Genomic DNA, 17735 nt, shown 5'->3' on the forward strand with positions numbered 1-17735 from the left:
ATGGCAGAAAAATATGATTCATAAACAAAGGACATTACATAATTTTAAACCATTTCTGCTAAAGTCGAAAAATATTATTTTGTACAAAATAAATTTTTGCATGGCAACAAAAACTGGAATTTGCGAAATTTTGATAATAAAAATATTTTCATATATTTAGTGTGTGATCTTCTGTGACTTACCTACTAAGACTTTTTAATGAAATAGGTATGATATATAATACTTATTTAATTTACATGCAATACGATTTAGACATTTATTGGAGATCTTAAATGTGCAATCTTGTTCATAAATTAAAATAGTCATTGCGATAAATTTCGTTCAACATTCATGATAAATTAGTTATTACTAGTATTATTATCCTAGTACATACTAGAAATTCGATCATAGGTAATTTTTGGATTTGACCGTAAGTTGTTTTTTCTACTTTTATTTCCAAACATTTAGATCGGGTCCACAAAATTGGCGCGTTTGAGAAAACTTCTAGAATTATTAGCCTTATTCTCAAAGAAAAAAATTGATTGACATTGAACAAAGGGGAATATTTACTGAACTGTTTAGTATTTACCTATTTATTTATCTAGATGTTTATTAATACATAATAAAATATAAAATAATTCATAATTAAAAACCTCTTTAGACGTTATATGTGGTTTTACCGTATCCACATACTAGAACTATTAGTATGCAATTGACTACTCTCTGGAAGTTACCTTGACATTAGAGTAATAAAAAAACCTTCATCGATAAAATATATTTTTTTGATTAATTAAAAAATCTATTTAACATAAATTATTGATATTTTTCCAGTGTCAAAATCGCTGATCTGTAAATAACAAGTTTTAAAAGTAGTTTAGTTAAGTATTATTATTATTCGTTTGTTAGAATTTTTTTAGTTTTAGTGCATTATTGAATATTTTGACCGTCCACTTGTCCTTCGTCTCATAAATAAAATCCATAATATAAATGACAAAAAAAAATGGGAAACATGAATGTAATCATTAATTCTCAAAAATTATAAACGAGTTTATTGCAAAACATCTACATAATATATCGTTTCTGTTTACATTTTTTTTTAAGAAAACAAAATATTCGAGAAATACTTCTTATAAAATTACCAAGCATGGTAAGACGAACTTTACTTATAATAAAATAGGATTCAAATTATGGGCGAAATGAGGTCGGGTGAGGTCCTTTTTTTCTAATGTAACATTTTTTTGTTGACCCTTCTGTATGGGTATCACCCATTTATTTATATTTTTATAGTTGTGTGTTATTGTTTGAAAGGTCAATGAGCCACCGTGATTACAGGTACAGAGGATTTAGGAGTTTTGATCTCGTTTTAGATCGTATAAGGAGTGATGTTTACAAGGCTAATGTGTAGAGTCAAGGCGGCCAATTCACTTGTTTTAATATAAAAAAATGGCTTTTCCTTCTAGTCCTATGACGTCATATTACACGTAATTTACATCCGTCAACAAAAACTAGTAATTAAAAATTATGCAAATGTGTTTTATTTTACAGACCTAATAGATCCATTAATTTTAGAAAGAGAATTTTCTTATAAAAATACAAAATAAAACCTGATAAATTTACAACAGGACAGTTATGACATATGTACAACGCTAACTAAATCTTACTAAAATTACTTTTCAACGAGCGTTGGCACAGAGTTAAATTATGTTGTGAAATATCACATAGGTACTTTTTATCCCTGAAAAATGTATCTAACATTAGCGACACCACTCCCAACCCCAACAGGCAAGCGAAGCCGCTGGTGACAACTAGTGCGTTATAATTGCTCGCAAGAGTGATAAATTGTTCTTAATCATTAATATGTTATGTACATACAAAATGAATTATAGAGTACGCGGAATCAATATTACTGAACTGAACGTTTAATTTTACTTCCTGCCGACAATCCTTGCAGATCCGTTAAAACTGGTTTATAGGAAAAGTTAATATTTTGATTTAAATAAATATTATTTTGTTCTTTTTTTCTCAATTTTTAATTTACGATGTTTACATATAAATTTAAATAAATACAAAATCTGGTCTTGACTAATCTTATATACCCGCGAGTTTTTGACTTTGGATGAGTGAATGAATGAATTTTTATTTTGAGAATTAGAATATTTTAACTTTTTAAATGGTACATGTATTTGTGTATTTTTTTTGTTTGTTTAAAAGCCATTATGTATTTAGTGTTAGAAATATACCTAAATATATATATTTTATCTATTGAAGATGAATAAAGGGTCGATTTTAATCAAATTTGGGATGGTACTAGAAGAGATGTAACCCGTTTTTTAAACGTTGACCTAAAGGAATAGACCTAAAGGAAACCTGCATGTATTGGAGCAAATTTTACATGTATATCTGCAATACAGCCGAGCGATGACTGTTGGATTAGCATTTAACTCTTATACAAATACTTTAACTGTGGGAATACTAACGGGGTGTTCCTTATTAACTTTTTAAAATTAATAAATGTAATTACTTAATTAAAATATAATGCAAGTGATTATAATTTATATTAGCCGTAGCTCGTCTTTATTAGAATAAAATAACAGTTTTTTATTTAACAAAATATTAAAACATTCAATGAACGAAGATAAACAGTAGCAGATTTATTGAACGTACAAAATAATTATGACAAAACAATTTTTGAAACAAAGTGTTATAATTAATACTTGTGTTTTCTTTTCTAATTAATAAATATTATTGAATTATATTTTATGAGATAATATAAATTCGGTGCGTTGTGTGCGTAATTATAAATTCGGTTCGTAGCCAAAAAATAATCTTAAAAAATTATAAAGGTTGGGTCAAAATATTTTAAGTATTACATGGATCTTGTTTACGTCGTTAAAACTGGTTGTGTCGTTATAAACAACTTATTTTAGTTTTTTAATAAAATTTATGCTTAGACTCGATTCTCGGATCACTTGTTGCAATTATTATCCTTAGCATATCATTAATCTAAAATATACATTACAGGTATCTAAATAATTTTACTGATTAAGAGCAATATTAGTCTGAATTTTTAGTAGTTTTTTCTAATACAAAAAAATATATCTCATACACAATTTAACACATTAGACGTTACAATTTCTTCCTTATTACTATTCATAATTTATGACGTACGGATCACCGTAACGGATATTACTATTGAAATGTCACAAGTTTAAATTTTAGTTTAAAAATGCTAATGAAATTCAAACGTACTTGAGGCCTTTCTTTGATCGCGGAGCAGCGGCGAACTGTTTGGTTTCTGCAGCAACTCCTGCAGCTCAGGTAGTGCGTTCATATTGTTAACACTTTAAAAACAGTCCTGTATGAACAACTTAATTTTTATTTTAGTTTACACCTCTTAAACCACACAGTGTCGTATGAAACTAGTTGCAAGCACAGAACAGGCCGCGTCGTCGCTTCGGAAGCTCATGACTTCGAACTGAATTTCGATAAGAGGGTAGTCTCCTTTAGTACTAGGTGACTTAACTTGACAGGAATGGGTGACAGTTGACACGAGGATATCAACAGAGAGCCGCGCGGCGACTGAGCTCGCCGACTACGGTCAAGGGTACTCATACCTCACGGAACGCTAACCTAAGCAAGACCGACTTTTGCCTTCATTTTGAACATAACCAACTGTAATTGTTCTTATCTCAAGGCTCAACTTATGTAGTCCTCATTGAAAACAAAATCAAAACATTGATTCGTTAAATTGTTATTCGATAAGCGGAAACAAGTTTATTCGTAATACCTACGATCAAATACTTGTGTCTAGTCAATTATTATAATATGTTTATTGATCAATTTGTAAAGCGAAACCATTATTTAAGACTTGTTATTACCTACAAACATATAGAACCACGTATACCACGAGGAAATTAAAATATTTAGAGGACGAGTATTTCTACTTCTTCATTTTATAAAAAAATAATTAAAATATTACGATGATGAAATGAAAATTCTGGTGATTATCTATCATTTTATATAATAAAACGATAAGTTTGAAACATTTTTGTTGAGTCTCGTGTACTTGACACGAGATTGAAATCTCCAGTCATTTATTTTAAACGCCGGTTTGAGACACTTCTTTTAACAAGGCTTTTAATGAAGGGAATGAGTTTAATTACTTATGACTCTCCACATGGCTTAAAGATGAGCTTCCTTGCATTTTTTTTGTAAATATTCAAATTTAGACGCCCCATTCGATTAACGACCTAGCCTTTCCACTAAGCGGTGCCGTCTAACTGTTCACTGTTTCCGCCCCGTGCTTTACTCCATTCGTAGCTCGACTCTCTTCAAGTCGGGCCGGATTATCCATTAGGCGATTTTAGCAACTGCTCGCGGACCCTTAGGCATTTCAAGAATTGGTAATAAAGGTTTTAAAAAATAATTGTTCACGCCAAATATTTCTCTTATTTCAATAAATGGGTATTATTGGTTACTTGGTAAAAAACATCGTAATTATGAATAAAATTGCGCATTGGTTAAAAAATATATTTAGGAACCTAAAATAGGGTAAAGCGGCCCGAAACGTGAACTGACTTCGTGTTATTATACGGTGTCCAGCCCTGTTCCCGTGGTGTGAAGGGAACAGTTCCGTTCCTAACATAATACAGAAAATTAAAGATGGTATTTAATATATTAAGGTAAAGAAGGTAAGGTGAGTATTTAATTAGATGCTTTTATTGGATATTCGTGTGTAATAATACATTAAATATATTGTATTAATTAGACAAATATACATACGTCGCTATTATTTTCGGTAACATTAAACGTGATATAATATATTCTTACGAGTAATGTATACAATTCATACGTTGATATCAAGTGTAATTTATGCAGCGTAAAATTTAATAACCAATTTTATAATTTATTTCATAACATATAATAGATAACTAATTAATTTAATAATAAATTGTGATAATTATTATATAAATTAATAATGACAGCGATTTAATTACATAATGTATTTCAAATATAAAGATATTCCTTCTTTCGAAAAGCAGAATATTTACACTTTAAAATCATTGCTGATTATTTGGGTAGAATCAACTTGTATTACAGTAACACCCGGTAGGACTTTGTGCAAGCCCGACTCGGTAGGTACCAGCCATTCATCCGATATTCTACCGGTACTAGCTGTACTCAGTATTGTTGTGTTCCGGTTTGAAGGGTTAGTGAGCCAGTGTAATTACAGGCACAAAGTACATAACATCTTAGTTCCCTAGGATAGTGACGCATTGGCGATGTAAGGAATGGTTTATATTTCTTACAACGCTATTTCCTATAGGCGGTGGTGACCGCTCTTTATTCTATTTACCATTACGTAAGTCTTTATAATATTTTATGCACTATTATCCTTAGATAAAAAAGATTGGAAACGGCATCCAGTCGTAATTTAGGTAAATGAAAGACGATTCAAAATATTTTTTTCTTCTGCCCATAACAAAATTCTCGTTTCGTCAAATATAATTTCATATTTAAAATTAAAATGATGTAGGTATTACTTTCTGGTGTATCAATAAGGCTGCGTAATTAATTGCAAAACTATTATATATTGTACAGTCAAATACAATTGTTGCCTACCTTATGATTTTTGAGTATTATATATACCTACTTATATAACGGAGTATAGGTCACTGCACTAAATATATTATAATGCACAAGCGTATATATAAGCACAGGTGAACTGTACCTCAAACTCATAACCCGACGGAATGGCAATCCAACACAACCGGAAAGAGTTCAGGCGTGTTGGTGTTAACACTAACAATATCTGAACTTCGAGTTACCACTGATGAATTATTGACCAAAAAAACAGACTATTTATTTGCTTGGCCAATTCGTTTTGATAATTTAATTGATAATTTCTTGATACAAAAATCTTTATGGGGATGGATTTAAGCGTACGACCTCGGTATCTAGTCTTACAAACAAACCACTAAGCCAACTAGGCAGTTAAAAATAAAAATAACACACACGCACAATAACAATAATTAACGACTTCATATTTTCCATGATTATAAAATATCTGTCACGTTTAATGACAACTATTGGGTGATTGTGTGTGTTATTAAATTACGCGGTATGCATTGAATGCAACATCGTAATCGATTTGAACAACAGACGACTTGCGGTTATTTGCAGACACTTAATAACTTGTTGTTCACTGCACGAGGATTGAGTAAACTATTTTAAAATACTTAACACCTACGTCGCAATTATACAAGTAATTCCGAAGTCTGTGTTGTATAGCGGAAAGATTTTTGCAGAAAGGTGTGTTTGAAGTAGTTTTTTGACAAACATGAGTAATAATTAAGAAATTCGTTTAGCATCAAATTTAGAAAGAAGGATTTATGTTTAATTTGTTTGTTTTTTTTTTTATGAATATTCACCGACACATGAATGGTCCCATTTATTTTTAATATTCAAGATAAGATTTTTTATGTAATCGAGGTAAGCTTTTCACGGTTTTTATATTATTTTTCCATAACGTAACAATCAACTTAATTCCTCCAACTGTGTTATATATAGATTTGAGCAAAAGCATATTTTTATAAATATCTATCCTGTTGTTTTTTTATATGTACCTAATAAAATAAAATAACCCACATCTTTGTAAACTTCCTTATTCGTTCTAATTATTTGGCACACAGTATTGCATTAACATACGTACAAAAAATATATATGTATAAATAATTATATTTAAAAATATGGTAATGATATGTACTTAGCATTAATTAAGATCAATAACTAAATTAAAAATACGAAATACCGTGTACGAAGTAGTAGGGAAACATGTTCGATAAAATTGTCTTCCTAAATGTAATTGATGACCTTCGAATGGATCTTATCTGTACATTTTACATAACGATGGCGAGTTTGGACCTAACACAGTTCTACAAAAATATCTTACCATTAGCCTATTCCAATCTAAGTAGGAATGAATATAAAAAAACTCTAGATTTACTTCTTCCATGCGATTTGCTAATAGTTCAGCTCTATTCTGCGTTACTAACAGTTCTTGATTAATATATATTTGTTTATACTTAATAAAACGCTTTTCCACTACTGTTTATATCCATTTCGAATGTCCTAGATTAATCAAGCTTTCGTCCAATGATATTGCGTCAATTCGGTGTTAAATATTGTTTATTTGGTATTTGTTTTTTTGGTTGAAATGGACTAAAGAAGAAAATATTTTTAGGATGAATATTAAAGTATTATCATAATATGATTACTAAGAGTTTTATTTACTGAAATTCATCAATTTTAAGCGAACTTCGCTAATTCAATCCAATAATAAATCAGAAAGTCAATGTATATTGTTCGTTAATTAATTGTGAGGTGGAAGTACTTCGGTTGCGCAAATCGCTACATTATTGGACGTGCTTATATCAAGAATAAACCATGTCTAATTAATAACTTTCGTTTGCACTTGGAAGATCGAATGAACGTATTCTAGTAGTAGATATTGTATACGTAATTATGGTTTATTATTCCTTATAGTCACTTTATTTGTTATGGTAAGCAACCATAAGAAATATTTATTTTAGGCTATATTTCACGAATGTTTAAAATAAGTCTCAACGTAACTGTTTGCATTTTAATTAGTAGTTATTTCATCGACTTACCTCGAACAAAGGGCGAGGAATGGAACCTGTACTATTTGAAAGGTACTAAATAGATATGCCCAAAAAATAGGTGAGTTCCGACCACAGACGATAGTTATTTGTTATATTTAATATTTAAACTGGTAGTTTTGGAATGCGGACCAAAATACGATAAAACAACTTTCGGTTCTATTTCGTTAAGTGGGATATTTAAATATAAGATGCCGACGGCATAATATAAATATTATATTTTACTAGTTTTCAGCCGCGGCTTCGCTTACGTTCTAGGGGTTGGTTGTCAAGTATTATACACACAAAATCATTATAAATTATAACTTATGTGTTATTCTGATACATAAGCCATATTATTGTTAGGTTTCATTAAAACCCATTGAGTAGTTTTTGCGTGAAAGAGTAACAAATATCCATACATATAAACTTTCGCTTTAATAATATAAAGTAAGGATTTGACATTTGAATTAAATAATTATTTCAAAGTCTACATTACGGTAATACATTGTGTATAAAACTTATATTATTCAATAGAATCTGTGGTAGAGATGTGCAAGAAAAGCTGGGCTTAGGTAGATGGTTTTTAATTTCACACATTTTAAGAAAATGACATAGGGCGTGGACACATGTCTGCGGCACGGCGCCACGCCATTTCCCGGCGGCGGCGCCGTACCGTTGCACGGCAAACGGCGCCGCACCGTAGACATTGGTCCACGCCCATAGACTACTTGTTGATTGAATTAAAAATTAAATGTGATTTTTGCAATGATAACATGGCTTCTTTAAAAAAATGGGATATATACATAGATAGATATAGGTAGATAAAAAGAAAAGCTAGAGAGAGGGATGATCAAAATAGTTTTTTATCTACTTTTGACTTTTAACCGGGAATAAAAAATCGGATAAAGTATAATGTAATTTTGAGGTATGATAATGTTATTGTTTAAGTTTATTTTTTTAAATTATCATGATAGATGAATTGTGACACAAAATCTTCTGGTTAAAATACGTCTTAAACCAACTCACTGTATTTGTGGGATTTCCCCTAGTAACGACTTCTATAATATATTTTATTTAATTCCTCGAATAAAACAAAGATAAGTTTACTAATAAAATATTTTAACTCACACTCAATTAGCTTAGTTATGCGATTTTAATCAACGGAAATGTACGAAAACCTTTTTATTAAATTATTAACAATTCATGTGGAAATAATAATGTAAAATAAAAGACATCCATAATAAGCATTGATTAGATGAAAATCAGCAGCTCACAGGCACTTTTAGTTGTCTGCCTATTCAATTTGTAGAAGGCAGACATACAATAGTTCTAGTTAGCAATACTGCAGCCATAGATATTATAAGCATTTTTATTTTTATTTTTATTTTAACGTCTTTTGACGTAATGATAATTAAACTAAATATAGTTAATAATTGAGGAAAGTATTTATACTTATGCGTTGTGAGTGAGAAAATTCTTTTAAAGAGGTTGTGTCAATAAGAATTATTTATTAAAAAAAAAAAAACGAAAGTCAAAGCCATAAGATACGTCAGGGAGTCACCAGATGCGTGACTCTTCTGTATTATTATCACAACAAGTCTTTAGTCTCGTATACTCTAATAAGTATTAACACTTTCAGGGACAGTAGGTAGACACAATAGCTATGCTAATTTATGCGTCTACGGTCCCAGGGCGTGTTAATTGATGTAAGAGTATCCGGCATAGAGATCTAATCAAAGACATTTACTACTTTTTACAAAACATATTCTTAACATTTTCTTTGTTGAAACTATTACGTATGATTATTTTTCTACTAAGAAATTCCGAATGCATATAAGTTATAAAAAAATGTTTGGCGACTAGTACGGGGGTGGGAATTGTAAAATCTCGAGTCCAAAACATAATAAGATATAAGATCAACCGATTATAGCGGTAAAATTTTTTTCTCAATAAAGTAAAATTAATAACAAATGCATACAAAAAATATTACTAAGTATTATTATGATCTACATATTATCAATAGGTTTCCTTTTCAAATATTTTTTTTTAAAACCAGCTCTGTTTTGTATTCGAACAGATTCGAAGTGATTAGTGTAACCAGGTAAATATATCTAAAATAACCGGTGTTGTACACCGAAATAATCTAAACGATCGAATGTATGTATTTAAATTAATTCAGCTAATCTATAGTCACACAAGTATATGAAGAGATATTAAATGTAAATATTGCCTTTAACTTACGCGCTTGGAAGTGGCGATGAAGATTGTTTTCCATATGATAAAACCTTTCTTTAACTAAGTACACGATTATGTAGAAACAATGTTCATTTAAATTATATCAATGTTGGCTCAGACGTGGTGTGAATAATCATAAGATAGATATATGAGGATAACCCCGGGTAAGACCCGAAGCTAGCTTTTTTTTCATAATTGGTATACCAGTTAATGCTCGGCGTGAGTTGAATTTATTTCGTTCGTTTTTATTTTTTTAAATTGATATTAATAAAAATAAAAAAAAGTTAAAACTACAATTATTTATTAAAACAAGTTTATTGGACTTTAATAGGAAACTTATGTTTTGAAAAAGTTAAAAGAAATAATATTACTGTTAGTTAAAATGTTTTGTGAACAATAATACTTATTTGAGGATAAACCGGGTAAGAACCGAAGCTATTTTTTTTTATAATACCCGATTGTCCCCGGCGTCAGGAGAAGTATATAAATATTTTTTTCATTCTTGTATTATTCGCATGGTCTTGTACGTATGTATCATCTCATAAAATACCAGGCGGTGTCAAAACCCGTCTGTGGGTTACAAATAAAAATACAAATTAACTCGGAGAGCCTTCCAGATCAGGTCCATAGGACACTCCAACAAAGTAAATATAATCACATCGTTTTATGTGAAAGTATGTTTTTTTGTGGATTAGGGAAAGGAAGGATCGATGGCGTTGGCGGATGTCAATTTTTTTTAATGTTATTTATTATAACCGATATGAAACAATAGAGTTTATTCTATATACCTATTTATTATTTATTGTATCGATATTGAGTATGTATATATTATAATAATTCAATGTAAACACACCACGCTGGTTTATAGTTATACACCTAGTTACAGTTTAGATAATTATAAAAGCCAAATAAAGAATTTGTAAAAACAAAAATACAATGAAACGATCAAACAACCGAACACGTTTGAATAAAATTTGTATACACCTAAGTACATACTAAATATATACGTATTGTTTATTTTTATATGTTGTAAATATAAATTGGGTTTAATTTCTATGAGGCAATAGATTCTATAAAGGTAGGTATCAAAGTCTTAGCTAATATCACTGAAAAAGAACATTTTCATATCGGTTGACGTTTGTTCTAGCAAAAGATAAATTAATTTCCAGTTTCTGAAACGGCGATTAAAGATAAAATTAATTTGTATCGTAATAGGCAGCCGATGGATCTAGCCTAGATCTAGATTAGTCAGTCTTAATTATTTTAATTATTATTTAGATGTGGTTTTATTAACGAGAGTTTTCATAGAAAAGATAAATTCCAAATGATTCCTTTTATGTTGCTTTTTTTTATGTAGCAACTATTGTGAGTTTATAAAAATACGTTGGAGGCTCTAAATTACCTAATATGGTTTAAAGGTTTTCTCTTCAATCCTACCAATACGGATTGGATACACATCTGGTAAATTCTCATCTGACACATGCAGGTCTCCTTACGATGTTTTTCTGCACCGTCGAGCGCGAGATGTATTATAAATGCAAATTAAGCACATGGAAACTCAGTTGCACTTGATTAGACAATCGTTGGTAAAAGTGGTTGAAATGTGGTCCAATGGACCACGTTAAATCTTACTATACTATATAAGTATATTGTGGAAAAAATATCACTGGAAAGATATCTGACTATTCAGGCATATGACAATTAAGATGTACCTACCTAGCTCATTCAACTATGACTAATTTTGTTGGAAATAAAATACGCTTTTTAATATTTTTATCTATAGGTATAATTGTAACGTTTTGCGGAAGGAAAATCCAAGTCTTGCGGTTACAAAATGTATTATTTTACTTGCATTCAATAGAAAAAGACAACGGTTAAGGAATATCAATATAGGTACTTATCTAAGATTAAGTAGTTCATTTATATTATAGTATATTTGAGTCGAATAAAATAATTGTCGAATACATGCACCCAGTGGGTGACTAAGCCCATTACAGGCCAGGGGCGGCAAAGATCAATCAGGCCCCCCAGCGCTAAAAAAAATTTAGTTTTACAAGCTTTTTATTCAGTTTACATTAGTGCGTATGAATAAGTGTTTGTTTATTTATGATATATATCAATTTATTATGTGTAAAAAGTCTAGATAGCTGTAGTGTAGCGTTTTGATCTTGATGAAATAATGTAGGTACTGAGCACATTTTTAGTCTTGTTTAGTATTTGATCAGAGGAACGCGGGTGCATTTGACACGACTGGACAGTCGTGAAGTTTAAGTACTCTTTAGAATAGTATAAAGATCATGTGTATGATTATCATATCATCACTAGCAAGCACCGTTTTCGCACTAGGAAAATTTACTAATAAAGATTTACATTTATAAGATACGGAAACTGAAAATGTCTTCCGAAACAAACTATAGTATACCTTCGAACATAGATAGTTATACGATCGCGGATTTTTTTGTAGGCCTTTGGATAAAACAAACATCATAGTTCACCATTATTTTGTATAAAATATTTACAAATTATATATTATACAAAGGTTTATCGATCTTTCTATTAGTTAAAACCGTATCATACATCGGTAAACTGATTTATAAGTTAGATGTACATACAGAAACGACTATATTGTATATTAATAACAGATGACAGTGTCTCTTATGCCTCACTGGCTCAACGATATTTGGGTCGCTTAGCAATGTGAATGAAACTTATAGGTTCGACAGTCCCTTGGGCTATTGTAGTACCCATTCCTAATACAAGTTACATAAGTACTTGACTGAAGGGATAGTATTATTCATAATGTCTAATAGTCAATATTTTCAATCATAAACGCGACATCAGAGTTGTACTCTCTCTGATCGAAGTCAGTGTGGGCCAGCTTAACGTCTTCCAAGAAGAAGCTTGAAGTCCAGCGAAGATCTGCTGATGTTCAGTAAAAATATAAAACGCCAAAATGTATGAAAGTAGAATGTAAATTATGTAATTGTCAAATTGTCAAAATATGGAGTCTTTTTTTGGTAGATAAGAAAAGCATTTTCGATAACGCGAAGAATTTAATTTTCTCATCGCCTAATACTAATAGTATATTTTATTCAGATAGAATTATTATATTATAATCGAAACACTATTGTTTTCAGGTTTAAACGAAAAAAAAATCATGACTTGATATGATTAACTACTAGTATTTTATTCATTTTATTTCACACGTGTTTAATATGTGACACTAAATGATAATACTTTTGAAGTTTTAATATTATTCTTGATAATTAATCAAACTTTAAAACTAATTTGTAAAACTATATTACTTTATGCATTGACTGGAACTGTTGCATGTCACCATGGATATCGGCGTGTTTTAAACAATTACGTTATTATTGATAGATTATTTAATAAATGAACAAAATTGTTTAATGATTTTTTTCATTGTCTGAACAATTATTATGACTGTTAATAAATTTTAACCATCCACCATCTTGAATTTAGAGGTGAAATTTTGGTTTATTGAATAAAAACTGGGTTTTGTCAAAAACTTTCCGGATTTGTCGGCTGTTATTAAGTTGTGCTGTTGTTGCCTGTGAAAATGTGGAAACTGCTTTCGAATGTTACGTGCCATTCGGGGTACGATTTTTCATTATTGTAATTCACGTAATCTTTGCAAGCGAAATAAACCGACCGCCAGACAAGTCACCACGAACGACGAAGTCATCGATATCATGATGAAAAATCAGCCGACCTAGATTTAATAAGCATTCTAAATAGGCACAGTGCGAATTTAAAGTATTCAAATGTCCCAATATTTTCAATGAAAATATTTTTTAAATTTTATCATTTTCAATATAAAAGTTATCGGGAAGCTGATTATTTTCCCCCTCTTTATTTTGTATATAGACCTATTAATATTATAATTTAATTATTTTCGTACTAGGGGAATCATATGATGAAAACGAAAAACAAATTGATAATATAAGTTTATGCATTTAACATATTCCCTTTTTTTGCTTCTTTCTTTGCCATTTTCTTTTTTAATAGCATTTGCTTTTTCTCTTCTGTCGACTTCTTCAAACCCTTCATCTTTCGGGTTTGTAGTCTGTTAATATCCTGTTTACCCATGTGAATACGACCAAGTTTAGTTCCAAACGCATCTGTAGACTGGTTCTTCTTAGCAATTGGCTTCAATTCTTTAGGTATTCTACACGCTTCCTTGAACAAATCGGCAGAAGCTAACTTAGTCCTACGCAATTTAAAATCTACCGAAGGACCTGTAAACAAAGCAATATTTATTGAAGTATATTTTACCAAGATGGATTACCATTACATAGTGTGAACTAAATGTAAGATTTTTCTGAATGAATGAACTTTGCATTCAGTCATTGTATTTAGTGACATATGTATGATAGACATTGACTACAAGGCTCACATGTTGGAAGAAATTAATTATTAAAGAATTCATTGAAATCCAAATTACTATGATGGCACAAATAAATGGAAAATTCGACTTTTAAGTTATAAATTGGACTATATAAATTAGTGCTCTTCACGAATTTAATTTTGCATTTTAGAATCGTACAACTTTATTTGTATCAGGCAACATTGCGGATGGAGCTGTGTGAACTGCATTTTACTTTTTAAATATACTTAATGATGTCAGACTGTCACACTCAGAGACATTTAAATTTAAAAAACTTTCAACACATTATCATTAATTATACCTAGTTTAAAATTAAATGTAAACCTTTATTTTTAATATAATAAGCCAATTTGCTCAAATTTATTTAATTGCTGATCTTAATAAACAAAAAATGTAAATTTTATTGATTATCTTGTATGCTAAAAATTTATATTCATTTAAGTAAAAAATAATGTTTACTTGTAGTATATTATTAATAATTCAATCCATGTTTTAAAAGACAGGTTTTATAGATTTGACAACATTCACTAAAATAGCCCATTTGTACCATATACTTTTTGACTAGTTCGGTACCTTAAAACATGTTTATTATAATAAGAAGCAAAGTATAAAGCCAAACAATCTTTGATTTACTACAGGCATAGGTCTATATTCCAGTATTGCGCAACACCACCTGCTTTCTGTTTCTAAACTCAACCACCAACCACTCAAAATAAAAAGGGTTAAATGCAATATTTATATATATAAATGATTTGAAACAATAATCACCTATTTCTTCTAGTTCAATTCTTGGAGTTCTTTGCCCACTTTTTTTCAAATGTATTCTGTAAGACCGTAGATAAATGGTGCCATCATCAGTTGCTGAAAAGCTAATCACATGTTCTAATCCTTGCAGTCTGACAGATTCAACCTGAAATTAAAATATAATTTTAATTAGAAACATTTATTACAATTACACTTTGATGATGAGATATGTAATGTGATGAAGTAGGGCTTTGTGCAAGCCTATCTAGCTACCACCCACTCATCAGAAATTCTAATACCCAACAACAGTACTTGGTATTGTTGTGTTCTGGTTTGAAGAACGAGTGAGCCAATGTAACTGCAGGCACAAGGGTTGATTCTTAAGGTTGTTGGTGCATTGGCAATTTTAATATAGGAATGGTTAATATTTCTTTCAGTGCCATTGTCTATTAGCAGTGGTAGTCACCACCTGATGATAAGTAGTCACTTATCATCAGGTGGCCCATTTGAACCACAAAACAAGGGACGTAAAACCTTCAATTCCCGAGGTTGGGGTCAGAGTGCATTGATACAAAGCACAGTCTCTATTTAACTATAATACACATAACATTGCCATAATTATTCAGCCATTAATAGCAATTTCAAGGCAGGTTTAGTCTCAAGCCGGTGATCATAATTCTATCAAATATTTTTTCACAAATTACAGAATCATACAAAAGTTTATTGAAACCATATCTGTCCTAATTAAATTATTAATTAAAAAAAAATATAATAGATATTATTTTTTTTATTACCTTTTCTCTGTAGAAGAAATCAGTAAAGAGGGATTTCAATCTTTTAAGGTCTTGATTCAATTCCCAAACAGGTCCGTTAAAAAGTAGGCAAGGTTTTATACCGGCCAACACTTTCATGTTATGAAAATCTGACATTGCTTTAAAGTTTTCCGCTCCAAGTTCTATCATATCTAATATACCATAATTAAAAGTCCTTCCGAGTATAATATTATGAGGTCTCTTTTTGCTGTGAGAACTGACTCCAAACAAAGATGCATCTTTCTTGTAGCATAATCTGAAACACCAGACAATTTTTTCAAACATCGTCATCCAAAGGATTTATTATTATAGCTACCTATGTTGGCTTCACACAGATACATTATGGCTCAACATAAAAAAAAAAAATCTTGTTTTCTTCTATTCTTCTTGTTTTGTACATATAAAACTTTCCCCTTAAATCCCTCTGTTTATTGATGAAAACCATATTTAAATCTGTTGCATCATTTAAAAGATCTAAGTGTATGGACTATGGGAAGCAACTTTATATATATATTAATATATTTGTCATTCTATACTATGTTATGATAGTGCATTTAAGTACATATTTGCCCTTAAAAGCAGTTTTGTTTTGTTATTTTACAGTATAAATTTAGATGTAAAGATATTGTCAGTTGCAAATGCCGATATATAAGTCAATTTATAAGACAGTAATATTTATAATTGCTATTTACCAGCTCTGATAAAACAAAAGGCCTATCATTAATTCAAGTGACCACACTTTAACCATGAAACAAAATCATCATGATCTTTTGATAGTCACTTTGATGTTCTGCATACTCTGTTTTATTTTCTGATTTGTATTCACAGTTAGAAATTGTAGGGCATTGTTTATCATTGAATGGAATGACATTAAACCAATTATAATGTGCATAAATAAATAAATTTAAATAAGTATTGAACACAAAAAGTCATATATTTATGGCTAAAACTTACTTTTCAATAAGCGTGGCGTCTTCAAATGGTACAAAATCATTTTTTCTGCTTAAGTATGCTGCATCTGGCTTCTTTAAATCATAGAGGTCTTTCAAAACTTTTCTAGCTCTCTCAGATGGATTGCGAGCTTGAAGGAATATGCTTTGCTTAGGACCTTCGATTGGTTTCGGTTCCCTGGACAATAGAACTTTTTTACCCTTACGGGTTGTGGGTTTTCTGCAATTAATTGGGAACAAATTAATGTTTTAGAAATTATTTTACTTACTAGTTGTTGAAATTTATATAATTACTTTATTCTTTGTATAACACCCATTTTATTTGTTGTCTTATAATAGAAACACGTGCTATTTGAGCAGCTATTCAGTTAATAGTTGGCATTGACAACTGACAATGACATTGGCATATCTCATTTTTTTAGTTTTTATATTTCATCTTTGAAAAGGTACTCACCATACAGGCTACTATTAATAATGGTCAGTAGAAAATAAATAAATAAATTATTATAACTACAATGTTTTAATGTTATTAATATCAGGAACTACTAGTATGATTGAATAGTTATTTTTGTGTTAGTTAGTCCGTTTTCCTTTCGCAATATATATTTCAAAAATATATTTTTTTTTCAAAAGTGGTCATACAGCAGAAACTAACGGTACTTCGTAGAAATTATTTGGTGGTAGGGTTTTTGTGTACGGCCAGGGAAGTTGACATCCACTCATCGTATGAGTTAGTGCAATAATTACAGAAACAAAGAACATCTTAGTTCCCAAGGTTGGCGGCGCGATGACGATGTTAATGTTTATGGGCAGTGGAGACCTACGGGGTCTACGATAACATAAAAATTAATGTATATATTTATTTATATAATATATCATTAAAACAATTACACGGTAACCACAAAAAGCATACGTTTCTTTAAGTTGCGTAAAGCTTCGCCACAAA

The 17735-nt window shown here is 30.3% G+C and overlaps 2 protein-coding genes across 2 annotated transcripts in view; both read right to left on the minus strand.

Moving 5' to 3' along the window:
- LOC125066859 (organic cation transporter protein-like) overlaps positions 1 to 3553 on the minus strand; it is a 61687-nt gene extending 58134 nt beyond the window's left edge. Inside the window, exon 1 of the mRNA XM_047675151.1 lies at positions 3229 to 3553. Within this exon, the coding sequence (XP_047531107.1) occupies positions 3229 to 3310 (82 nt within the window). The 5' untranslated portion in view covers positions 3311 to 3553. The remainder of the gene's footprint in view (positions 1 to 3228) is intronic.
- Positions 3554 to 13830: 10277 nt separating this feature from the next.
- On the minus strand, positions 13831 to 17173 carry LOC125066779 (ribosome production factor 2 homolog). The gene is made up of 5 exons (XM_047675046.1): positions 17084 to 17173; positions 16794 to 17009; positions 15822 to 16095; positions 15052 to 15193; positions 13831 to 14134 (listed from the first exon to the last, which is right to left on the minus strand). The coding sequence occupies exons 1-5, from the start codon at positions 17104 to 17106 to the stop codon at positions 13845 to 13847; spliced, it is 945 nt and encodes a 314-aa protein (XP_047531002.1). The 5' UTR covers positions 17107 to 17173; the 3' UTR covers positions 13831 to 13844.
- Between the last annotated feature and the right edge of the window lie 562 nt (positions 17174 to 17735).

The sequence above is a fragment of the Vanessa atalanta genome, chromosome 10, assembly GCF_905147765.1.
Source record: "Vanessa atalanta chromosome 10, ilVanAtal1.2, whole genome shotgun sequence".
Taxonomy (NCBI): domain Eukaryota; kingdom Metazoa; phylum Arthropoda; class Insecta; order Lepidoptera; family Nymphalidae; genus Vanessa; species Vanessa atalanta.

Bases quoted from the DNA above. Each gene is read 5' to 3' on its own strand.
- LOC125066779 (XM_047675046.1), bottom strand. From the start codon at position 17,106: ATGGGTGTTATACAAAGAATAAA. The intron at 16,096-16,793 runs GTAAGTTTTAGC...CTGGTGTTTCAG, and splicing joins GACGCCACGCTTATTGAAAA to ATTATGCTACAAGAAAGATG. The intron at 15,194-15,821 runs GTAATAAAAAAA...TTTTAATTTCAG, and splicing joins ATTTCTTCTACAGAGAAAAG to GTTGAATCTGTCAGACTGCA.